Source organism: Watersipora subatra, chromosome 1 (assembly GCF_963576615.1).
Source record: "Watersipora subatra chromosome 1, tzWatSuba1.1, whole genome shotgun sequence".
NCBI classification, from domain to species: domain Eukaryota; kingdom Metazoa; phylum Bryozoa; class Gymnolaemata; order Cheilostomatida; family Watersiporidae; genus Watersipora; species Watersipora subatra.
In genome coordinates, this window is record NC_088708.1 from 31,673,930 (window position 1) to 31,701,603 (window position 27,674).

The window sequence follows — 27,674 nt, forward strand, 5'->3', positions numbered from 1 at the left end:
AATTATCACATTTGCAAATTTTAAAGAAAATACAATCAGCTGCAGACTCTGCCCACCTTCAGACTCTGCCAACCTGCATACTCTGCCCACCTGCAGACTCTGCCCATCTGCAGGCCCTACCCATCTTCAGACTCTGCCCACCTGCCAATTCTAACCACCTTCAGACTCTACCCACCTTGCATATTGTAAGCACCTGCAGACTCTGCCCACCAGCAGACGCTGCTCACCAGCAACACCCATCGACAAATAACTGCGAATTATCATTGTAAAAACTAGTCTAATGTCTTCTAAACAGCTTGACAATATAATACCATTTTGCATCCACAGTGGCATTTATCCCACAACCAAACACGAGCGAAGCGAATGTTTGGGAGCTTTATGATAAATACATATGCGCACACAACTCCCGAAAAATTATCCGTTAGCGGCTGTTACCAAACCCTTGTACCGAAATCCAATCAAAAAATTTAACCATTTTTGTGTAGAGTCGTCTAAGTATGATAATGATACAAAACACATATAAACCTATTTAAATATATTACCAAGTCTTTGAAAAGTTACTGCAATATCCTAAAACTTACCCATATGATCGGATTATATATAACTAGACAGATTAATTTGACCTAAAATCGCAATTACAACTTGACAAGAGTTTAATTAAAATTTAGACCGCCAAACGAAACGCCGATATTGCCGTGTGACAGAGAGTAAAACCATTAAGTCGTGCACATTTCACCAGTCTATGGCATTGTCCAATTGCCAAAGGTTTCTGTAATTAACGTAGAAGTACTGAAAAGTAATCGTTTCTTTTTTGCCGATTCTACCGAACTCTGACATTTTGGACACTTATAATGCGTATTTTGGTATTCCAACTGATGTCCAAAGAAAATAAAAGAAATGGCGATGATATTTTTCTAACGATTCTTATAAGATTATTACAATATTTATTTATAAGAATAATTATTCCATTTTATAAGATTATTATAAGATTTAATAATTGTAAGAATAATCATTTGAATTTACAAGATCGAAGTATATAGTGACCAATGGTGTGCAATATATGTTACGGTTATTATTTTTCTAAAGACTTTGTTGATGATACTGCGGCTGTGCCCAATATCGTGGTACTGCCAAGCAGTTTTTAGTTTCTGCAAAATTAAGTAATAGGCCTACAGTTTCTTATAGATATACATCTATTTCTATGACAACCAGCTAAAATCTGTTTAGATTTTTAAATTCAGCATAATTTTTTAGATATATACACAGAAATCTAGATAAATACCATAACTTCTTGATATTAAATGCTATGACCAATGATATACAGCCCCCCTTGCCTGTGTATATTACACCGCAGCTTGCCATTTTACTTGTAATATTGCATTTCTCCTATTGCAGGGAAAAGATATAAACATACTAGAAATTCCTGTGCAAAATCCCGTGGGATTTTAATGATTGTTATTATATGACTACAACACCGCTAATTTATCAATCTCAAAAGAGCAATTTACTGTACAAAGTTATTACCAAATCTACTATATAAACGGCAAAAATTCTCTCAGTATAATTATGTGTGCGCGCGCGTGCGTATGTGTGTGTTAATCCACCTTATAGAACCGTCTTTCCTTTTTTTGATTCGGTCGTACGAAGTGAACTAAATTAATATGAGTAATAAAATTACATTCACTACTCATTAAGTAAGTTAATGAGTAGTGAATTACATGTAATTAATATTTACTGCCAACACGTACGAGAAAGGTCACGAGAACAATTGATTTTTCCGGCCACCTAGACAATATGTTTTTGCGACGAAAATTACCTACTATATTTGTACTTTAAAAAGGTAAGTACTTCTCATTTAATGGTGTATTGTTTATAAAATTGCCACACATCCACTACTTAAAAATGCTGGATTTGCCACTGTTTGTGATAATAAACATGTTCATTTCCTTCAGCAGCTGAGTTACTAATTTTTTTTACAGCTACGAGTACTGTAACTTACTACTACAGAACTTGCACGGTTACTCCGAGCGTTGCGATAGGCGATGGTGAGAAAAAGAGCAGCTGGTATCGACTTACTATCACCCTGCTTTAGCCATAGCCAGCTGTACGTTGCCTGCTCAAAAGTAGCCACAAGCCTAAAACTGTCTGTTCATACACCCGACAAAAAAAAAAAAAAATGTTGTCTATCCGCAAGTGTTGCGTTGAATTAACATTAATTAACATTATTTTGTCATGCTTGCATGGAATTAACATTCTGTTATTGTTATGTCATGCTATGTTCTTCATGTTCTGCGATACTGTTATCCACTTGCACAGCATTTTTTAACATATTTTTTAGTAGATATATATTTTCATGCATTCGTTTTCCTTATTGTATCTCATAAAAAGGCTATCATGTTGGCATTATGTTTTATTATTGTAACGTGCTAATGCTGTATCTGCCTTGACATCATACAGTCTGTGCTGTTATACATATAAATTTGATCAACACAACCACATTACTGCTGCACTGTTTGTATATACCATGTCAAGGCACATGCTATAGACAAATAACTGGTGAGCCATGACTAGTGGTTTTAAGTATGTACATAGAAGTCTCCATTTAATAAATGCTGGCGATAGCAAAATATTTTGTAGAATTTCTTAAAAGATGCAAAATTTTTCAACACTGACAGTTTGAAGAACTTCAATTTGCCTAGCAATGTCAATTTCATTATCAGTTTTCTGTACAAAAATAGGACAACTCCGATTTGAGTGGTTTGAGACTGATGCATTGTAGACTAGCCGTAAAACACACTGCAGATTTCCATTGTTCTCCCAACATTATTGACATGTATGAGTGCATATGTGTATGCATAGTCTGATCAGGGCAACAATTTCAGTAGACTGCATATTTGGAGTTGCTTTACAGTATGAAAGACAACTCTCAATAAACCTCTTGCTGTACGTGAATCTGTTCCCGTAGACTGGGTAATGCAGTTAGTTTATATATAAATATAAGTGTCTGGCATTCGTCTGTTCAGTTATAGCGATAGCTTTAGGAACTTTTAATTCAGTTCATACTAGACTTGAACTCCGCCTGCACCTCTAGATCTGGAGCAGAAATCTCACTCATTAGACTGTGTCCAACTGAGCATAGCAATTAATAATAGTGAAGATATTCATTACATTGGTTAAAATAAGCATAACGATGCTGCGTCACCAGTAACAATTACCAGCTGGCTTCAAGGGTGATAAAACAGCTTACAATTTAATGAATGTATAAGGTAATGTAGTAGGTAATGTAATGTCTATAAGCTGTTTTTTATTACCTGTGCAGCGCAGGGCATCCAGGTAGTGTTTTCCTAAACATGTATTTTTTTGCCTAGTTCTGTATAATGCATTTGTTTTAACGCTCTATGTTTTTATTTGAAGTATTGTTGTTTTTGGGCTTTGCAATGAATGAAACAAAACACAATGAACTCATATATAAGAATAATTGCTCCAATATATGAGTTTCGACAGATGAAGCAAACATCACAATGGATTAATTCTGTATGTTTGACTGCACACACCCAGGCTGTCATTAATATGTACATATATACCGGCGTGATGATATCAATTTATCAATGTATCCATTTATGAGGATACTAGGTGAATGCTCAGCGTTGCACGAGTTATAAAAACAGCTTATAAACTGTTGCAGGTAATATAGTTGCCATTGGCTAAGTTGAATAATTTGCCAACAGCAAATTTAACAAAGTGGCTAATTTGAGTAACTTAAGCTAGTAACATATATTGCTAAACTTACTAACATAAAAGCCATGAAGCTGTAATGCCAGTTCGTGTGATATTACGCGTCACACAATATTGTTATACGCATGCTAACCGATGCAATGAGTATAACCACAACAATTATTCCATTTTATAGTAATGTAGGCCGCTTGGCCTAGTGGTTTAGCATGCCTGTCTGCAGACCTAGGGAATCCTAGTTGAAATCCAGTGCGAAGTGGATTTTTCGTACCTAAAACTTTATCGGTATCACTGGATACACCATTGACAGACCAACGAACAAACGACAAACACTGATATTTATATACACCGTAAAACCTCTATTCGAATGCCACTTCTATTTGTTCGCTACTATGAGAGACGGGTTACAAAATTGAACGCTACTTCCATTTGATCGCCAATTTGCCATTCTTTGATCTTCATGAACCCATAAAACAAACGATCAGTAGAAAAGTGTCCACAAAATCGTGTTAATAATGAATCATTTACATTAATAACAATTAATTCTCTTGTTGTCTAACTCCGAGGCTTTTCATCTTTTTTCGTTAAAACTTTGGAAGCAATACCATAGAAATAATTAATACCAGTAACTATATGAGGCTAGTATTAGTTCCTTGCTTAACGGGTCTTGATACTTCGAAGTATGTGAAAAACGGTTTACATTCACAGTGGTATATGAACAACTAAGTTAAGGCTAAAAGTTGTGCTTAGCGAGCAAAACCTTTACGCGTTGCATTTGTAAAAAATGCACAACTTACAAGTTTTGCTCTGCTAAAAAATTGTTTTGAAGCAAATATCGACTAGTTCAGCGGTGCAGAAAAAGAGTTGAGGTCAAAAGACATTGTGGGAGATATTGAACAACCAGAAGATGTTCATTCCATCAAAAGCAACAATCAGAAAACAGCGGGCCGAGCAAACAATGCAAATATTTTTGTTTCAAAAACATTAATTTTTGTTTCTGCATGTATTATAAGTATGGTTCGTTTATGTCACTTGTTCATGAATATATACATGTATATTTGTAGCATTTGCTAGATTATTGTTATATAACTTATAAATTTGCAGATTTATAGCCTATTGTTTGATAGCATCCTTCGTAATCTGATCTTACAATGGGTCGACGCTCGTAACTCCTTTCTTATTGCGCATGAAAAAGCTAGTTTTGGCCACAAACTGTAGTAAATATATCAATGAGTGCAATGAGCTTTTATGCAACATTGGTAAACATAGATGTAAAATAAAAATGTTTTCAAATTTAGAAGGAAATAAAAAATGAAAGCTATAACAGATCGCCAAGCAAGACACGGGCTACTATAATACTGCAGGTTAATTGCAAGGATATTTTTCAACTTCTCAGTGCAAATTTATTAAAAGATCTTTGACAAGTTGGAGGTAAGTTAGCAAATGTATTGCAGCTAAAAAAGTTAATGTTGCTCTACTGGAAAAAAAGTGCAAAATATAGATGACATCTACTTCACTACTAACGGGCTAAATTTGTCTTATTAAAATTCTGGCGAGCCATTTGAAAAATGCAACACCAGCCTCTATTTCAATGCCACCTCTATTTGACCGCCAATATAGATGAAAGGTTGCAAAATAGAGGACCATAACAACCAAGTAGAAGTTTTACGGTATATATAGATTAATTAACTAGCTGAATGCCCGGCGTTGCATAGTAATAAAATAATTAATTGATGATTTTGAGTAACTTAATGGTTGACTTGCAACACAATTCACATTACGGTTATTTGGTATCAAAATATTCACCATGTCTTACTCTGTTGTGTTGTAGGTGCCAAATATGTGGAAATGTGATTACAAGCTCTTAAAAGCTCAAAAACGAACAGTTAATTGCAGCCACACGAGACCGCCGTAGTTTGGATTCGTTTTCCAAAACGGCTCAAATGGGACGTAGTTGTTACAGGATGGTTTCTGTTTACACTTTCATGCAACTTCAGTCGTCGAAATATTTTCACAAATATACTTCGCGCGTTCAATAAAACCATGTCTATTGTTCTTACGCGTCTGTTTTATCGTCATTGTAATGCTGTCACTTTTAGCACTGATATCTTATAACTTGCCGTAAAAAATTGTTAAACTTTTCAGTCTTAGCTTGAAGGAGTACACATCATTGTCTGATAATTATGACGAGCCTGTTGGTCACCTGTGATAATCGAAAAGTGCTGCAAAAATTATTTGCGAAGTAATGGGTCACATGATCAGATTACGACTTGACGATTGAATAATGCCGAAACAAAACTGTAAAGTAGCGAGCATCTATATTTGATACCGGGGCTTCGGTAAAACCCGAAGTGTTTGTCATAAACTAGTGCTACGATAAGTTTTATATTGAGCTTTTTATTGGCCTTTCAATTCACGTGTGAACATCATGTGATAAGACGATAACCAAACTGTAATGACTACGTCACAGAAATAAACAGATTCCAATCTACGGCGGCTTTTCGCTATTGAGCTTTTAAGAGCTTTTAAGAGCTTTTAAGAGCTTGTAATCACATTTCCACACATTTGGCACCTACAACACAACAGAGTAAGACATGGTGAATCTTTTGATACCAAATAACTGTAATGTAAATTTTGTTGCAAGTCAACCTTTAATTAAGCTAGTCTATATCTGATATATAATAATAAGAGCTGTGAAGCCAGCTTGATGTTACGACGTGTCATGGCGTTACGTGTCAGTTATGTTAGTATTTGCGCAAGTGCTGCATAAATATGAACATAATTATTCTATAGCATGGCAAGGACAATATAGTGAAGTGGATAGAATGTCTGCTTGCAAACCTAGAAGTTCAGGGTTCAAATCAACTGCGAAGCAGATTTTCCATGCTTAAAGCTTTATCGCTATAACTGGACACATTAAACACAGATGATAGACAAACACTGAGATTTATATTAATATATACCTCAAAGATTATACTAATATACACAGCTATAATCATATATATGGTGATACATACATCTATGGTGATCGTAATTTATACATATGCAATAGACGCTCCTTCTTACATACATTCCAGATAACATAAAGAATTTATGTGAGTGAAAGTTTTCTTTACTAATACGTAAAAAATTCTAAGTTCTCAAAAAGTTCTCAAATTCTATTTGAATGTTAATCTATCTCGCAGCAATTTCCAGAAAAAAGACGTGTGTGTATAGCGTTTCATCTATTACATATACAGTTTCCATGTCATTCTAGTTCGTTGTGACAGATCGTCAGATGCGTCGAAAAAACAGAGCTGTGCAATTATTAATAAATTCTTAAAAGCAATCGATAGGTGCAAGTGTTACAGCGTCGGTCCACCAATCAAAATGAGTTGAAATATCGACGAAAGTTATTTTTTATCCTAACCTTGACCCCTAGGTACAAACAGGCGATGGACAGGTGGTACTGCTTCTTATAGTAGAAATATTTTTTGTTTCGCTCTGATGTAGACATATAAAATATCTGTTATTAGCTTTACTTTGCTGTTTGAAACAATATGCAAATCTTTGTAGACAAACGTCGAAGATATGTGTTTCCCATCAAAATATTGTAAAACTACAGCAATCATGAACTATAAAACCAGTGAGATTGATCATAAAAAGTAAAAAAGTTGTCGATCAAACAAATAATACTGCAGTTACGGTACAGCCCACAAATTAAAAAGTTATGTCAAGTTTTTTTCCTTCTTGTATAGCCAAACAGGGGGGTTTAGCAATACCCTAGGACACTTATATTTTGCTAGTATTTCGTTTCGTGAGTAGTATACAGAGTAAAATTTCGCTGCAGCTTAATTTCGCAGCTCTGATGAGTGCGAAAATATAGTGATGTGAAAATAAATGCCGTGGAACAAACATAATTAGATTCCTCAGGTTCAGCTCATCGACAAAAAAAATTTCAATTTGGGACTAGTTTGTAATTGTGAACTGCAGGTAGAATTGTGTGGCCGAGATCGATAATGCAATTTGATCGCTTGCTGCCATTTGTTTCTTGGACTATCAATGAACAAAGCTATTTAATTTCGCATTTTCGCTCGTTTGTTATGATAGTTTAGTTTCGCACATGAAACTTTCGCGAGAAGATGACTTCACGAAAAAACTAAAGTTAGATGAGGCGAATACATAAGTGTCCTAGGGTATCCTAGAATGAATTAAGCAATTTACATGTATTTTATTTTTCTTATGAATTAAAATCCCTAAAACCTAAATGTTACTGGAATGATTATTTAGGTAGTAAGAGTTGCTACTGTACATGTATACTTAATAGAATATGTAAAATAATTCCGTAAAATTCGTATCTTCATCAGTTACTCCAAATTTCATGCAATGCTATTAGAAATCAGCCTGAGTAACGTTACTTTGAATAGCTTATCTCCTTGTCTCTTCTGGGTGTTCAATTAACTTAATACATGTAGCTTTGATAAAAGTTTGAATAGAGATACTTACTATTGAAGAACTGACAGCATTCTGTTGGTTCTGTCTCTGCTGTAGCCTCTCTGAATGATGTTGTCCAGTTTCTGGTGAGTCAGACACACAGGTAACTCCAGAGTTATGTTGACCAATAGTAGTCTTGTGCAAATGTGATGCCAACTGGGAAGAGCGAAGACTGAGGTTACGATCTGTAACATAAAAACAACGGTTTTAACAGATACAGCGAAGAAATGTTTTTTACGACTATTCCTAATCTACCAAGTTGCACGATTGTCACTCTCCTACCAATAGATTACCAAGACCAGAGCTTTAGTAAACCAATAGAATTACAGAGCGACTCACACAAAAATAATGCACAAACTAAACAACAAACAAGAATATGCAACTTGATGAATGCAAGTACATGTATCATCTATTGACCTTCTATAAGTGTATAACTACAATTATATGTATTATCTACTGACTTTCTACAAGTGTATAACCACAAGTGCATGTATTATCTATTGACCTTCTACAAGTGCATAACTACAAGTATATGTATTATCTATTAACCTTCTATAAATGTATAACTACAAGTACATGTATTATCTATTGACCTTCTACAAGTGTATAACTACAAGTATATGTATTATCTATTAACCTTCTATAAATGTATAACTACAAGTACATGTACCATCTATTGACCTTCTACAAGTGTATAACTAAAAGTGCATGTATTATTGATTGACCTTCTACAAGCGTATAACTACAAGAACATGTATCATCTATTGACTTTCTACAAATGTATAACTAAAAGTACATGTATTATCTATTGACCTTCTACAAGTGTATAACTAAAAGTACATGTATTATCTATTGACCTTCTTATAAGTGTATAACTAAAAGTACATGTAATATCTAATGACCTTCTACAAGTGTATAACTACAAGTACATGTATTATCTATTGAACTTCTACAAGTGTATAACTAAAAGTACATGTATTATCTATTGATTTTCTACAAGCGTATAACTACAAGTACATGTAGTATCTATTGAACCTCTAGAAGTGTATAACTAAGTCTTTATACTCCAATAGTTAAGACTAGTTGAACATTCAACAACCAAATTTGGTCAATTGTAATAAGTTTATCTAAAACTGTGATGTGCACAGAACTATATACATGTCGGTAATATTTCATTTTTTTACAAGCTATAGAAATCTTAGTTTGTTTAAAAAAATTAAAGAATCAGACAGAAACAACCACCTATTTACCCTATGCAGAGACTAAAAATGCACACCATTGTATTCAGCACCCCCTCTGCCAGTTTCTGGTACTTCATCTTGCAGTAGTGAACATTGCAAGAGTTCAACAAACTTCATGTCCATCTTGGAAGAGGTCACCAGTCGTTCTTTATTACATACACCATCAGTTAGTGCATCCTGTATAGTCTCTAGATCGGGATTATCCTGTTACATTGATTTCACATCTTAGTAAAACCAAGAGAAATCTCATCTCAGTCCCTAATTAGTGCTGCAAAGTCTATGAGTTTATGTATGCGAGTGACTACGTATGATCTAGATAACTGATTTACCCAGTGAAAGCGAACTGTTAAAGAAGGTGTGCATATATTAACATTTGTAAAGCAGAAATTTGTAAAGCTCAATTAAAAATAATAACAGAGAGATAGTAGAAACAAAAGATACTGTCAACATGCAAAAGGCAAAAACGGCTATAATTGGATATAAAAATTACCTATAATAATTACCTATAATAATTAGCTATAACTAGCTATAATAATTAGCTAAAATATTTAGCTATAATAACTAGCTATAATAACTAGCTGTAATAATTAGCTATAATAATTAGCTATGATAACTAGCTATAATAATTAGCTATAATAATTAGCTATGATAATGCTCTATGCAGTAGATTTCTTCCCGAAGATTATCTCGAACAGACAAGCACTGACAACACAAACACAGTAGGCACTCCTACAATGTAAATAATCGGTTCCAGGAACGTTTACATTATAGGGAACATAAAATACATCTTAAATTGCCTAATCCATTTCAAGATCTTTTAGAACTACAGCAAAACCTCTAATTGAATGCCACCTCTATATGAACGCCACCTCTATCTAACCAACAGCCTGAGAGAAGGGTTGAGAAATTGTGGGCCACTCTCTAATTAAGCGCCACTCTCCAATTGAATGCCACCTCCATTTGACCGTCAATTTGACTATCATTGATCTTTACGAACCCATAATAGCAAGGGATCAGTAGAAAATGTCCACAAAATCGTATTAATAATGAATTGTTTACATCAATAACAATTAATTCTCTCGTTGTCGAACTCAAAGGCTTTTAAGTTATTTTTAGTTAAAACTTTGAAAGCTGCACCATAGAAATATGGTAAATATAAAAAAACACCATAGAAATATTTATATATACGGCATATATTAATATATATATATATATATATTTGTAAATCTCAAACTTTGCCTGTCTGTCCTCTGGTATGTCCGGCTAAAGCTGTTAAAATCTTTGAATTAAATCTCGCACACAGCTGGATTTGAACTCACGAAGATTGCAACCACAATTTTTGATCCAATTACCTAACCACGAGTCTACCAAGGTCCTTACGATTCATAGCCCTTACTATATACTGTATATACCCTTTGCCCAATTTTACACCATGAATGACGCACTAATTGAAACTCTTTTAGCTCTATGAAACATGATGCATTTTCGTGTTTTGTGAACTTCTATTTGCAGCTTTTCGTAAGGTTCACTTGCTAAATCGCGGTCAAGGCTAATACTTTTCATTCGGACAATTGTATTATCTCAAATAGGAATAGCCTCTACATTCTCTCTCCGTTCAGTCAGGCAAAGACAATCCAATATCTCATTTTTACATTTGTACCAGTGTTGAGAGGTACCAGCATCGTCGTATTCAACGTTTTGATGGATAGCTTCTGGTGAAACAGTAACCTTTTTAATACACACACTTCTATGCAAGGACTGTTATTATTAATTCAACATGTTCAGGATTTTCATTTTGTTTTCTCAGTTCGTATTAGCTTTTATCGTAAGCAAAACAGACTTAATGTGGCTATTACTTGCTAATTATTTCCCATTTACATTTAAACACTTTTATATGTAGTAGTTTTATTTCATTGTTCTATTTGACCTGCACAAAACATTTTTCTCACGATATAAAGTTTGAAAGTTAGAATGGTAATTTAATTGTTGTTATATGTTAAATAAAAGTAAATTTTCTGTGGAAAGACTTTTATTACACGGGCAACACCGAGCATTGATCCAGTATTTTAGTTTGTATATAAAAAAATGGTTTACATTTACGATAGTAGATGAACAACTAGGGTCAAGTTTGCATTTAGCAAGCATAATTTTCCCGCAGTGCATTTGTACTAAATACGACGCGTAAAAGTATTGCTTTGCCAAAAAATTGTTTGAACGCTAGTATCGACTAGTTTACCAGTGCAGAGGAAGAGTTGAAGTCAGAAGATATTGTGGAAGGTTTTAGACAACCAAAAGATGTTCATACCATCGAAAGCAATTACCAGAACGTAGCTATCCGAGCAAACGATGCAAATATTTTTGTTTAAAAAGTGTTAAGTTTTGTTTCTGCATGTAATATAAGTATGGTTAATTTATGTCACTTGTTCATGAACATATATTTGTTGCAATTTGTACATTTTTGTTATTGTTGTTATATAACTTACAAATTTGCAGATTTATAGCATAATATTAAATAGCATCCTTGTGGCTATCTTAACACAGCTTACAATGGATCGATGCTCATACATTGTAACTCGTTTTCTATTGCACATAAAAAGTTAGTTTTGTCATTTTGCAGCCAAAACAAGCTTTTTACTTGCAATAGAAGACAGTAGCCAACATTAATGATTTCAATAAGCTTTCACGCAACATTGCTAAATATAGATATAAAATAAAAATATTCAATATATTTTCAAATTTAGAAAGAAATAAAAGTTGAATGCTCCAACAAATTGCAAAGCGGTACACAGGCTATAATATCATCGCAGGTTAATTGCAAGCGATAGATATCAATTGGTAGAGATGTTTTTCGGTTTCTCAATGCGTATTTATTAAGAGATCTTTGACAAGTTGGAGGTAAGTAAGCAGATTTATTGCATCCAAAAGGTTTAATATCGCTCCACCGAAAAAAGAGGGCGAAATATAGGGGCTAAATTATCCGGGATATATAAAGGCTAAATTTATCTTCCCAAAATTCTGACGAGCCATTTGAAAAATACAACACCTGCCTTTATTTCAACGCCACCTCCATTATGGAGAAATAGTTAAAAAATAAAGCGCCATGGCATTCAATTAGAGGTTTTACGGTAACTCCTTTGGCCATACAAAAAGGAAAAACAACTTAAAATGTTCAATTTGTGGGCTGCACCGTGACGGCAGTATCACTGGTTTGCATCGACAACTTTTCTCCTGTTTGCTGATTAATTTGACTGATTCTATAGACCATGATTGCAATAATTTTACAATAAATTGATGAAGAACACACATCTTGGACATTATATTTATAAAAATTTGCTTTTTTTAAACAGCAAAGTCTATTCTGCAAAAACAAATACAGTGAAACTCGGTTAACTTGAACATCACGGGACTGAGAGAACGTGTTCGAGTTCTCAAGCATTCTAGTTATGAGAACACTGTCACAAGAGCATGTATTTATCAGTACATATACAAACTATATATAAATCAAAAGTATAGATTGCTTGTTGCAAGGGCCTCTCATGTAATGTTTTAACAATTTTAATCAGAAAGTATAAATATTTTCCTATTACTTGAGATTTGCTTTTTTGTTTTAGGTGATGTGACTGCCAGATCATTTTTAGATTGAAATAGACAAAACTTGATCGCGTTTGAAATGCTCAGAAAAAAATACATTTTTTCCTTCTGAGCGTTTTAACAAAAACCAATTTTGCCATTTTTCTTTAAGTTTATCCGAAGGTTACCTCGCTTCTCCTTGCTTTCGGAAGGCTTATCCCAAAGCGGATGTTTGGTGAAATTTTATTTTTTGCAAACCTTTAGAAAAGTTGTTAACGAAAATATTTTGCCGATAGTGGTAATCATGACGCCTAAGAACTATTAAAAGTTGATGTTTATCTCTATGGCTTGGAATAAAGTGATATTCTAAAGCGATAACAACCGTCTCCAGTAGCCGTTGGGCAAAAAACTGTTCGAGTTAGTGAAGTTAAGGTCGAGTTATCTAAAGCAATTTTTCATTGCGTGGGAACGGCCCAAACAAATCCGTTCGAGTTAACCATGTGTTCGAGCTATCCGAGAGCGATTTATCCGAGTTTCCCTGTATTTCATACGCCTACAACAAAGCAAAACAACAAAATATTTTTACTATAAAAAACTGTACTACCTATTCATCGTCTATTTGTAACCAGGGGTCAAGGTTAGGAAAAAAGATATATTTCGACGATATTCCAAATCGTGACATTCAAATTGGTGGACCGACGCTGTAACACCTGCACCAATTGATCGCCTCCAAGTTTTTCCGAGCAATTGCACAGCTACCCATGCTGTGTTTTGTCGACACATCTGACGATCTATCACGACGAACTAGAATGTCATAGAATTGTATAGTATATATATAGTAGATATAACGCTTTATGCATGTCACTCTTTCTCTTGCAAGTTCGGTGAGATAGATTAACATTAAAATCGAATTAGAGAACTCGCCCGGTTTGACACTTTACGTTATATGGAATTTTTTACATAGTACAAAGCCAAAATTTCACATAAACTCTTTACGTTATCTGGAATTTACGTTATAGACAGTATACGTGTTAGGAGTGTCTACTGTACACGTATTTATAAACTATAATCTATGTTCAATGGTCGTTGTTATTTTATTAACATAGTAAAAGCAACTGCATCATTCATGAGCTGCAGTTAAATTTGAGGAATACCAACAATATTGTCTTCATGAACTAAGACAAAATCATTATTATTCAAGATTGCGAGCCAATGAAATATTGTCAGCACACCTTCTCGGCAAGCACCTCCCTTGCTTGTCAACCTCAGACGTGTCAGTCATCTAATAAGGTACTTGATATCCAATATGACGTCAACATATATAGGCCTATAACTACTGATTGGCCAATAACTACAATAATGATTAGCCCAATCCTTCCCTTTTGCATAATTATATACAAAAACTTTTAGCGTTGATGTACTGCATGTTTAAAGTAATGAACAAACAATAAAATAGTTTACTATACCGTAGGGTTAGCAATGCATCAGATGATTACTTTTTCAATACTACAGTAAATATGCATAAAAACTCTACAGGTACTTCAATGACAAAATGATCTGTAACTATCATATAAACAACCACTTGCCAGTTTTACGCCAACAATGAACTTTGATTTGGGGGTCTCAGGCACTCGGTTGTGGTGGCAACCGATCCATTCCACTGTACCACTCCGACTCTTCTCCGAAAGAAGATACACTCTCACACCAACACGGAAACCATCTAAACCATCTCTGACTACTTCATCATAATTAGAGTTTGGAGAGTGACGAGTTTCTATCTGATGACCATCAGCGGTCGTTTGAGTTGTCCACTCTGTAATGTTAAGGTAAAGTTTATGATGAAGAAATTTCAGTTCTAAGAAATGTGACATCAGATGTGTTTAGTGACAGTAAAAAAGAGAAGGTGATACGAAGGTTAGCTGGTAGTCAAATGGTGTGAGCAATCCATCAAAGATCGAGGATGATGTCTGCTCAGCAGACGCTGTGCATGGTTTTATGAGTTGTGAGGGAAACGCATCGCGAGCAGAGCCGGTGCCAGCGTGACAGCCAAGTGACAGGCTGGGCCAGGCCTCCCCCTCTCGCTCGGAGACTGGGCCGGCGATAAGGCAGGAGTAACACGGGTCACGTAGCCACCAAACATACGGCGGGAAGCGAAACTGCAAGTGGGCGAAGCCAACAAGAACGAAGCAGATGAAAGAACAGACGCGATGGAGAGGCAGGCCGAGCAGCTCCCTGCATACGAGAGACACTTTATCCTTATACTGTGTAATATTTATGTATGCATGACGTTGCTATATTAATACAACTATATTTATTATATAAATATACTGTACATTGTATGCTAAGATAACAACTCGGTCTTCGTGATTACTCGGCTTGTGGGAAACCGTGAAAGTGGCTCCCTAATTATGGCTGGACATGTCTGAGCTCAGTGATAAGGAAAACTCAATGACTGGAGACACGCCCAGTGGCAGAGAACAATGTAAGACTAGCTGTGACTCTGCTACCAATGGTGCTCTTATTAGGAATTAAACCCAAACCTGTTGTTTGCGTGTCAGAGTTTCCCAAACTTGAGGATGTCCTCTTACCAAACTAAGGGGTCAGTTTATATAAGCACAACTCTGGCCACACACAAATGAAATAAAATTATGCTAACTTAATTCCAACAACTACAACTTGAACCGTGCTAAATATGTGGCTGATTGCCTGTTACTTACAGCTTGTTTCATAGTACACTGAAGGCTTGCGCTTGAAGAAAAGCCACATAGAGAAGCAGCGCTTGGTTAATAATAGTTTGCTATGACAGAAAAAACAGTCTGTGATTGGTTGGTAATATGTGTGATCACTCGAGGGTTTACACTCATTATATACAATTTGCATGCAGTTTATTAAGAGTGCTGCTAGTACAGCTGAAAACTTTTTACTGCTATTAATAAAAGTAAAACATAACAATAATCGTCATCAATTTTATTAATTTTCTTCAGCAACCGTTTGCTGTGATAGGTGTGTATGGCATGTTACGATTCATAGGGTCGGCTTAGACACGAATTTTTATAAATTCACCGCTTTTGGGCTGTTTTCTAAGGTTGGTTTATATGAGAGAAAGGTATATGGTAAGTCTGGCCTGCGTGCAAACTCATACTTCCGCAGTCTAATCCTACAAAGTAGATTGCTCTGCAAGTCTATAATGTAGTCTATTAAGGCTACACTGTTACAGTAGGGGTGTCATATATTTGTCATGTACTATTAAACCACTTAAGTGTGAAACTTTCCAAGCCAAGCAATTTTCTTTAGACAATGGATATACAGTTTGAACAAGGTGACATTATATAGTAAACTAGCCATCTGTTCAAATGAGTAACTTTATGAACTAAAGTCACTCGTATATAAAAACTATTCTATTTGACACACCCAAGTATTTCTAGCATCACTAGTGATGAGACATTGATTGTAGAGCTCGTTGATCAGTACACGAGCACAATATATGAACGGTAGATGTACATACCTCTGTCCTTTGCATTTACTGTGTCCTTTACAGGAACATCTGCTAGAGAACAGTATTGAAGCTTAATAAATTTCATGTCCTTCTTGGAAGACCGAACCAAATCTTCTCCTTCATAGGAACCATCGGTAAGTCCCTCAGGAAATGAATCTTGCTCCGGTTTATCCTGTTTAAATAGACTTACACAGTTCAGAAAATACGACAGTTCATAACAAACTACTTTAATAGTCACCTGTGTTACTGAAAATGAATACATTACATAGCAGCAATGTAAAAACAAAATTGCAAGGCATATTTTTTCCGTTTATGAAGATCGCCATTGTAGTGTGAGAAGTCCATGACCAGGACATGAAGCAGTAAGGTGGGTGGTTATGCAATTCCCACTATAATGTAAGAGTTAGTTTCAGAAGTGTGAATATGATAATAACTTTCTCCTATAAAATAGAATGCATAAGAGTGAGAAGTACAGTTTTCATACATCGATATACTAAATGTTTGACTTTGGATAATCAAAGCTCCAATGTTCTTCATGCAAGTCCTTGTTATGAACAATACTATATAATACATATTATCATTCAAAATATTACCAAACAATCCTCACCTATTATAGAACATCAAATATATATTTGAGTAGCAAGACAGTAAGTGTATTTAAGGAATTGAGGCTATTGCTTCAAAAAAGCGATTGTTTATTGACTGCATGAAGGACATGCGTGAGGGATATACTTTGTACTAAGCCTGTCTGCAGCTGAGTACAGCTCTTGAAAAGAAGGTTATAGAAGATCATATTTATCAACCCAAGTGAAGAAACTACATGTCCTGATGATGAGACACTCGAGAGACATCATGAACGTCAAGTGGCGAGACAAGATTATAAACATAGAAATCTTAAAAAAGGTAGGCCTACCATCAATAAGCTGGCATCCTTAGTAAAAAGAGTCTGACATGGTTGGGCTATGGACAGAGAGTGGAGCTTCCGGGTCAACTGTTCTACTCACTACTATGTGATGGTAAGCAAAGTCAAAGCAGGCCTAGACTCATCTCTAAAGATGTAGCTAAGAGGAATTTAAAATGGAAGCAGATAAATATAAACTCATGGCAGACAACTGCTTGGTATTGAACTGATTGGATATCTACTATCATTCGTAACTCACAACCATAGACAGTCTTAGTTGCCTCGACTGACGGAGAGAGTGAGCGGATCAGTAAACATACCTAGCAACTACAACAAACTTACCATTTTTATACCGACAATAAAGTCTGTTTCAAAAGTATCACATGCTCGGTTATGGCTGCAGCCGACCCATTTCACTTTACCACTCCGACTTTCATCTGAATTAAGATACACTCTCACACCACGAGCAAAACCTGCTATGTCGCCAGCAACTACTTCATCAAACTCAGAGCCGTGATTGTGACGAATAGATATGCGTGCTCCGCTTGCAGTTGCTTGAAACGTCTCTTCTGCAACATAGGAAGGGAAAGTTTCTGCAATTGGTTATGATTTTTTTTACATGAAAACAAATATACTCCGGCAGTTACAGACATTTCATGTTCAAACTCAAAATAAATTTCTTGGGAGCAGATGCTTTAAAGTACACACAATAAGTCTGTGTGTTTTTAATTCAGTGAGAATATGATAGAGAGGCGCATTCATACAAAGTAAGAGAAATATTAGTACATTCAGACTAGACTTGTATTACCTAGATTCGTAGACCTACATATATTACCTATATAGTCAGATCAAACTCATATTTAAGAGACCGAACTCAAGTTTGGGAAATTGCACACGATGGTACAGATCTCAGAGGATATAGCTAGTACTTTGCTTTATGGCTCTGTAAACCAGCATTGAAAACTTCTACCATTTGCCTATGTTGAAGCCTGTTTAGGTGATTTTATGCCACTACAAAGTTGGTAAAATACTCATGAAAACAATACTTAGATTAATAATTGAAGGCTAGAGTTGTACAAAAAGGCTGATCTAAAAAACCAATGCAGATAAAAGTGTATATTCTTTATTGGTATAATAAGATATGCACTTAATATAGCATTAAAATTTCTAGTGTAGTGTGATTCTTCATAGTGCCTATAAATATGGAGGTTTAAGGTAAATAACCATTAAAACTCAAAATGGTTCAAATAATCATTGTATTGTCAATGATAACAAAACATTACTAATAACAACATCAAGAACATGAATAAAGAATAAATAGCAACTTGGGTTAAACAAATACCAGGCTGCAGACTCAGAAATGTTTTGGACAGGAAAAGAAATCCTGATACAACTAGCTAGGCAAATTGACCTAATGACCTCTGTTTTTTGATTAGAGGTGGCAGTCCTGGAGTAAATTGAGACCAAACAGCAAATGTTTGTTCTTTAAGCAGCTTGCATGATTGCTATGACAACCCAAGTATTATAACCATGAAGATTGACTGGGACATCATATAAAATTGATTTACAATAGGGCACTGGAGGAATTTATCAGTGTCTTTGATGGCGGATACAACATGCCAGCCTTAGACAATTTTAAGCATATTGATTGTTCTTGGCTCATCAGTCCAAACTATACATGAGCACTGACTATATTAACATTCGCATTAAAGTAATCTTTTGATAGCAATGTGTAGTTAGAACAAACCAATTATGAGTTCGGAACGTAATAGAGATGTGGAAGAGGTGAACGTGGGGCACAATTAATTTTACCATGTTGATCAAACAATACAAGCTTTTTCAAATCTCTTATTCTATTACTTTTACTCTTAGTATTTAATTCATTGCACTAAAATAAAACCTTTATATTACTGCATTTTCTCTGATCATTATTTCTCTCATGGCTAAAATATGTAAGCTGTTTGAAGCTTGCAAACACAAAAGGCATAACAATAAAAACTGCTAATTATTTTAAGATGTTGTCTTGGTTACTAGCTATATTTAGTGAGAATTGGGTGGCTCACAGGGTTAAGGAAAACTCCTTCCTGAATAGAGTGCTTTAGTATTTCTTTTGCATATTCGAGGATATAAATATATAAACTATTACTATAGTATCAGGCTAGCAGCAATGTTTTGAATGTTTTTCAGCAGCTGAGCCACAATTGAGATCAGCTATCCAAGCGTAGCCTAGCGAATACGCTCTCCGGATACACTGCATGCTGGGTGGGACTACTGAGCAGGAAGCCAACTGAGTGGGACAGAAAAGGGGACAAAGCCATATACAAAGGCAACATTTTCCTAAGATCATTACAATAGCTATGTCTGTGACTTTACAATTACATGTTGTGCTATATGAATATATTTGCATTTATATTATAAATATATTTCACAAAAGCTGCGACCATTTATTGCCACCATCTCTGCAAACAGTGCAGAGATGGTGGCAATAGAAAAGGGTCGAGTTACGGACTAGCCAGAATCTTATATGGCTTTACATGAATAGTTGTAAAGAATTTTTAGTATGCAATTTCTAAATGTTGTAGATAACACGTGACAAAAGATTCAATATCTTACAACTACAAGCCTACATAGTTTGGAGTATAAACAATTATTAACACAAAAAACAGATTCTAATTTTATACACAATCTTGTCTTTTAGAAACATATAAAACATGAATTGAATTATATGCCAGATAACAAAAACTCACTAATGTTCCAGATATACTTCCTTAAAGCAAGCAACTCTTCCAAGCTTTTGATATTTACATCCATAGATATAGTAAACCCTAGATATGCGAATAATCAAAACAAGTGAGGCCTATAATTAGCATGACGCAACGTCATGGTGATGTGCAAAGCGAATCAGCTGATCTATTAACTCCTATTGACTTAGCACTAAAAACTGCTCAATTTTTCCATAGTTTGTGCATCTGAGACTGCATATTTTATTGAAAATATGTAAAACTTATATGCGGTAATACTTCAACTTACGAGTGCCCTAATGTACGAGAGACTTGAGGTACGAGCCAGCTTTTAAGCAAGTTTTAGCACTAAAATACGAGCCATGTTTGAGATATGAGCACATGAGACAGTTGCCAAGTATGTCGGAGGTGTTTTATGAGAACAGCATCACTCTGTATTTTTCAACTGCTCAGATTATACTTTTGTACCATGTTTTTTGTGCGCGATTTTCAGTGCAGAATTATGAGAATTAAAAGTACCGTGCGTAGACCGAAAGTTTGCCAGTAAAAGGATAGATAATGCAAAGAAAAAGCGAATGATAACAATTGATATTAAATGGAAAATTATTGAAAAATATGCAAAAGATGTATGCGTGATTGAGCTTGCTCAACAATATGACAGAAATACATCCACAATTATCGAACACAAGGATTATATTCAAGGCATTTAGTTTGCAAAAGGACTAACCATAGTTTCTAAATGATGCAGCGACCACTGATGGAGAGACTGCTCAGGTTTTGGATAAAAGACAAACAATTGGCCAGTGACTGCGTAACTGAAACGATGCTACGTAAAATGGCCGGTGCTATCTATCAAGACTATAAAAAATAGACATTCGGACAAGTTGGCTAGCGGTCGTGCATTAACTCTTGGTGACAACAACTGTGTTCGTCCTGATCGCAACACGTTGAAAGGGCGACAAAGGCAAACGTCCTTAGATAGGTTTCTCTTAAAACGGCAGGCTGGTCGCGAGAGTGAAACAGAAAAAAAATTAGCTAACCAGCAAGAAACTTGAAACTATGAACGCCGAAGAAACTTTAATTACGTTAAGTTAAAGATTAAAGTTTGCTTTTAGGTTTGCTTTTAATTTTGTCTTTTAAGACTTGGATAAAATCTAAATTTATCAAAGTCAACTGTTGTAATGAAGGATAACTTATCTCTCCCTCTCTGGCAAATGCTAGCGTTAGCCGCTATTGTATGTATTTAATTTTACATTTTAATTAATCACATTTCCTTGCATTCTTTTTATTTGTTGCTTTTTGAAAGCATGTGGTAAGTTAGGACAACAACCAACATGTTCTTTCTGTTACATTATATTGTTTTGAGTGTTTTATTTGCATTTTCAGAGTATGAAAACCTATCAATATATATTTAATTGTTCTATATATAAATAAACTGCACCAACATGCAAGTAAATTGACATACGAGCTCAGTCTCTGAACGCATTAAGCTCGTAAGTCGAAGTATGACTGTAATGACTTTGGATGAGAAAGGCAAGAATCTTACACACATGGTAATGAATAATACCAATGATTTAGAAGCTTCTATATTATTGATAATACAAAGAGTGACCAAATAGAAATTAAACTAATAACAAACTATTGAATCGAATGAGGTTTAGAAGCAGTTACGCTGGACCACTGTATTAAACACCCATTAGACATGACTGAAAATAACTAGACGAGATAGTTTTTGTCTAAGGTTGGTTGAACTAGGTTCCTGCTTTGAAGCGGCATAGTGTTTTCTGATTTTAGTATAGCGATTTACTATAGTTTTGAGTAGACTGTTGGCATGCACTAAACATGTAAAACCTTGATGGAGGTTATGCAATAAGACATATATGTTACTGTCTGTGATGTTACTTGTTTAAAAGCTCTCTGTGTGATACCACAGCTCTCCATGTGTGAACGTAGGCACTTTTCTGCAGCAATTCATATTCGGCCTATCAATCTGGTCACCAATCCTCCTCTGTTTTTAACTGAGATTAGTGTTATGTCATCACTATTTCTACTTCCCACTACTTCGACATCGGTCAAGAACTTGATACACTCATCACATTTGAGTTAAAAAAAAATCCTCATCACCGAACTCCTCATCTTCACCTTCCTCAGCTTATGTCTCTTCTTTCTTTTTCTTTCTAGCCAGAGAATGTAGCAGGAGTTGGCCAGTTTTTTCAGCCCTGCTCACATCCAGATCAATACAGTTAACATTGGAACTTGGTGTGATATCTGCTTTTATGAACAGTGCTCGAAGTGCAGATCTAAAGCACTGCACATCCGGGTTATTGTTATAGCCACCCATAGATATAGTAAACCCTACTTTACTATATCTATGTAGCCACCCTTAGATCGTATTGTGGAAAACAGAATCTCAATGTGATCCTGGTTGATCTTAAAGGTTAGGAAGTAGTTGATGTAAGGGTAGTTGCTGAAAAGATATTGAGTAATGTCATGTACAGATTTGGCTGCTGACTCTAAACCAATGACGAAATGATGATGATTTTCCTATTATTTTCCACTAGCAGCTTTCAGCTTGGTGTCCTTAATCGGCATAGATAGCTTATGATAATGTTGAGAACTTCTTGTTTTGAGTTGAAGTTCTGTTATGTTATGGGCAATTCAGGATATACCTGGAGTGTTGTGGTCTCTTCTGATGACATTTCACTAAGAATTTGGTCTTATTGTTATGTTTATGACTTGAAAACTAGCATGCCAAGCGTGCTTCCACTACTAAACTTATTGCTCAATTGAAGGCTTTGATGCTGTGATGCACATCACTACGACGTAACGTCGTGAAAACAACAGCCAATTATAGGCCTCACTTTTGCTCCATTGTATTGATAGCTATTCGCCAATCTAGGGTTTACTATATCTATGTTTATATCCGTGGTGGAAGACTTAATCTAATTGTAAAAAGCTACTGCTCTTTCATAACTTGATTTATGCTTGAACCAAATTCATATGTCTCTTTAGGACTCCCTTTGGTGCAATTTCCCACTCAAACTATGCTTGATGACTGACATAACGGTTCGTGTGAAAGAAGGATTAAACCAACGGTTTGTTTTGCTCTGCTAGGTAATTAAAATTGAAGGTTTTGCTAATCGTATTTGAGTAATACTTTTTGCATTACAAATAATGGCAAACTGTTTAGTTTTCAGCTGGTTGGTTACATTTATAAATCTTCCAAAATCTGCGGTAGTGAAAAGATGGTTTTATATAATTGTAAAAAGCGCAACATCTCTGATTTTTTACACTAAACCACTAGGAAAAGCTAATCAGTAGAGTCAGCGGCTGTGCTTTCATTATTGTTATCGTTATCACTAACAGTCATGCAGTGACACCTAGTGACAGTTGACAAGATTCTATCACAGCATATGGGAATAAAAGTAATGAGTTTGTCAGGGTAAATTAATAACATCTGATTAAACAAATACACTGATACATTGATTCAGATGAAAGCAAAGTTGCCTGTCCTATAATGCTTTTTGCAAATATCAATCATACATTTTATAAATGATCTACTGTAGGTCTAAAGTTGACCTTCAGAATTTTTCTTTAAACAATTTTTGTTAGTAACAGTTTTACATTGAAAGCACCTTAAAAGCTTATGGTGAATGAAAAGTCGGTGTTAAACATGTGATCATTTAGTCAATTGCAGTCTGAGCTGCTATAATTGCTGTTTAAGTCGGATGATGATTTACTCCTCTCAAGCAATGTTACGCTGACATTAATTTTACTGTACTAAATAATGCATCAGTCAACCAGAAAAACCTCACATTAAAATCAAATGTATTTTTAAGAAATATTCCTTCTTATATTGAAGAGATGCCACAGTCAGTAGTTTAAAATGCTTACTAGAAGACGGGAGGTAAAGAGATGGGCTAAATAGAAGAAGGCTGAGAAGAATTTGTCAAATCATAGCAATCAAAGTAGACGCACTTGAAGCAAGAACATTTAAGACATCATAAAGATGGGAGAACTTTGCGACACATGCTCTCGGCTGACTGTAATGTAACATGTAACAACACCTTTACGACCGAGACATGATATATGACATATGCTCTCGGCTGACTGTAATGTAACGTGTAACAACACCTTTACGACCGAGACATGATATATGACATATGCTCTTATACAAATCCTTGACAAATGATTATTATAACTCAAATACAGTAGAGAGGGTGTTATAGCTAACATGCTTGTATTTGCTATATATTTCTCTACCATCCCTGAATGGTGAAACTTACTGATAAGTACAAGTAATAGAGGGTAAACATAAATACCGCTATCCTTAGCGCTCTTAGTTTCTGTGACACGAGCATCCGTAAGAGAGCAATATTGAAGTTTGACAAACTTCACGTCCTTTACAGATGAATTAGTCAGCCATTCTCCATCATAGAAACCAGTGGTCAGTGCTTCAGGTACTGCCTCTAACTCTGGATTGTCCTAAAAGTCATATATAAACAGACCAGCACTGCTCAGACTACGTAAGCCTCCATAACAAACCTAGTTCATAGGTTAACAGCAGAAAATAGACTGCAATAACATATCTTTCAGATATTCATAGATTCTCAGTAAGTGAACAGATATGTTCATTCATGCTTTGATATATACACCATAAGGAGTACTGTCTGTTCGTTTCCTAAAGACTATAGAAGATTATAATACATTATTCTAAACCCGCCCTAAAAGGTATCATACAAGTACATATATGTTAACTTTGCATCGTTCTATACGTGTCCTCAAATGTATTATACAAGCAAACAACTTACAGTCAACATTACATAAACCTTCTAATAGGCAATGTTAACTTTGAGCAAATGATGTAATTTTCAACCAAGGATGTCCCATATTTCTCAAAACATTACAACTTTATAAGTAAAAGTACAAAAATGGATCTTTAATAAATCACAACAATAAAAAATATATAAATTAAGTTAGGTTTCAGGATTTCAGCATATTCACCAAAGACAACAAAGAACTGATGTACCGACATAGTGAGGGGTACCACACTATAGAAAACAATCAGCCTAACACGACAACTAGGTGAGTGTGAAAGTGATATAATTATGATTTAAGCAGAAATTATGCAAGATGCAAACTCACCAGTTTGACACAGACAATAAACTCTGCTGCAGGAGTATCACATGCCTGGTTGTGTAGGCAACCAATCCATTTCACTGTACCACTTCGATGCTTCTCCGAAAAAATACAGACTTTTACACCAACAACAAAGCCTTTTAGACCACCACCGACTACTTCATCATATTTAGAGCCGGGAGAGTGCCGAGTTTCTACTGGCAGACTATCAGCAGTCGCTTGAACAGTCCACTCTGCAATATCAAGGTTAAATTTTTTTGCCAACAAACCATTAAAAATTTTTCTGCTGCTCCAGAGTTCTTAAAAAAGACTGTACATGGCAGATAATCTGCAAAGAACTGGTGTATATACATGTACATACATGTACATACATGTATAATAGATAGGTAGTCAGGCCTACTGCTGACAGCACTCTAGGCTCTGAAGAGTGTTATAACTAACTCGAGTGTTGGAGTAGGTTAAGGTTACTTGTTTAAGTAACCTTAACCTATTCCAACACCTAGTTAGTTATAAAAGCCAGCTGCCCTCTGCAGGGAAAATGTTCGCAGTCTGTCGTAATTTACCAACCCAGGGTGGTGAAAAAACTACATTAGCCTTGCAAAAGATGCACTTAAAACACGCTATAACAAGCACAAAGCATTGTTCGCAAACCGAAACAAAAAACTTCAATCGAGCTCAGCAAATACATTTTGCGATTAAAAGACTCCAACAGTAAAGATGCCCCGATTCTAATTTCACCAGCCGATTCAGATACCGATCCGATACACCGATTCTTATTGAAAAATAATCCTATTCAGATACCGATTCAGATCTTTTGTGTTGCATAGATATTTGTTAACTTTATTATGCAAATATAATGCAAAGAAAATATAAATATTGATGTATTTGTTTGTATTCATGGAAAAAAGATATACATGTATATATAGTCACATACTGACATTATGACATACCGTGCATCTAGTAACTACAACAGTCCATGTTTCTTGTAATCTGCTATTAATAATGGTAGTTACTGTTAGTGGTACAGCTTTCACTGTGATAATGAAGTCTCTCTTCTGCTGCTGAACGAACTGCTGTGCCTGTACAAGTTTAGAGCCAATAAATGTTTCTCTTAATCACTGTTAGTGATTCAATTATCTTTATCTTCCATCGCTATCGATGTAGCCAGTCGTACTGAAGAAGGACTCACTTGCCACAGATGATGGAGGACAGGCTAAATACCGATAGGCTACTAAGGTTATTTTATGCGATGCAAACGATACATCATATCATCAGGATCAAGAGAGATAGATAACTTTATGCATCGACTGCTCAAATTACTTTCATAATGCTAGTACATAGAAATATTACACCGCATTCTTGTTTCACATCATTGTGCTTTTGTTCGTGATTGACTGCAATAAATCATATTGCTGTAATCAGGAAATACTGCACTTGATGATTACGTCCTGACTAAAGCCAAAAGATTTCTCAGCTGTGTTGATGTTTATTAGGCTATAGACATGAAATAGATTGTGTGACAGGCCCAGAATTCATTAGGTAAAAGTAGGAAACTTGCAGCTGATGATTTTTTTATTAGTGTAACAGGCTAAAATATGGTTTTCTGCTAAATAATTGATCTGTAAAAAGTATCTGAAGTTTCCGATTTTTTAAGAAAAGATCGGCCGATACCGATTCAGATACTTAACACCCATATCGGCACTGATACCGATATCAAAATCGGGGCAACTCTATCCAACACCGACTATTCTATCAACTGGAGAATACTGGAGCAGTCCATCGCGCTCATTAATGGTTCTGAAAACTGTGCCTTGTGTCTAAAAGAAATCTTTTATAACATGTACGTACAGGCCAAATCTAGCATAATTAAACAGACCTAATGAACTCATCAGTGCCTGTAGACACGCTAGCAAATTCTTATTGTCAAATTTTAAAACTTGGTGTTTCTATGAAGCCTTTAACGACCATAATCATCCAGCTACAAAGTTTTAGTAGTTTTAATGGTTCAGCTACATATGAAGTAAGCAAAACTGGTACAAACATTTTATCTGAAGATTGCTCTCAGGAGGGATGAGAGTATTAGTAATAGTGTTTTACCATAAGTAATAGTCCGTTTTACCGATTTTATATATATATTATACTAGCGGAATGCATGGCATTGCCCGGGTATTACAAATCAGCTAATAAGCAATGAGAGGTAATGTAGTTGCCTGCCACTCACCATTAGCCTGGCACATTGCCAATGGCTAATTTGAGTAAGCTTACTAATATGAGCTAACTAGTAACTACTTGCTCTCACGGGAGAAGCATAAAATTACATTGCGCCATAACGGAGAGCGGTAGCGTATTTTCACCCACATAGTGACATATATCGCACAATG

The 27,674-nt window shown here is 35.3% G+C and overlaps 1 protein-coding gene across 1 annotated transcript in view; it reads right to left on the reverse strand.

Annotated features, from left to right (window-relative positions):
• Window positions 1-27,674, reverse strand: part of LOC137386464 (ubiquitin carboxyl-terminal hydrolase CYLD-like) — a 72,402-nt gene that overhangs the window by 22,756 nt on the left and 21,972 nt on the right. Inside the window, exons 9-15 of the mRNA XM_068072840.1 lie at window positions 25,300-25,526; window positions 24,477-24,639; window positions 17,756-17,982; window positions 16,522-16,684; window positions 14,603-14,829; window positions 9,482-9,650; window positions 8,218-8,390 (exon numbers count right to left, since the gene is read on the reverse strand). Of these exons, the coding sequence (XP_067928941.1) occupies window positions 8,218-8,390; window positions 9,482-9,650; window positions 14,603-14,829; window positions 16,522-16,684; window positions 17,756-17,982; window positions 24,477-24,639; window positions 25,300-25,526 (1,349 nt within the window). The remainder of the gene's footprint in view (window positions 1-8,217; window positions 8,391-9,481; window positions 9,651-14,602; window positions 14,830-16,521; window positions 16,685-17,755; window positions 17,983-24,476; window positions 24,640-25,299; window positions 25,527-27,674) is intronic.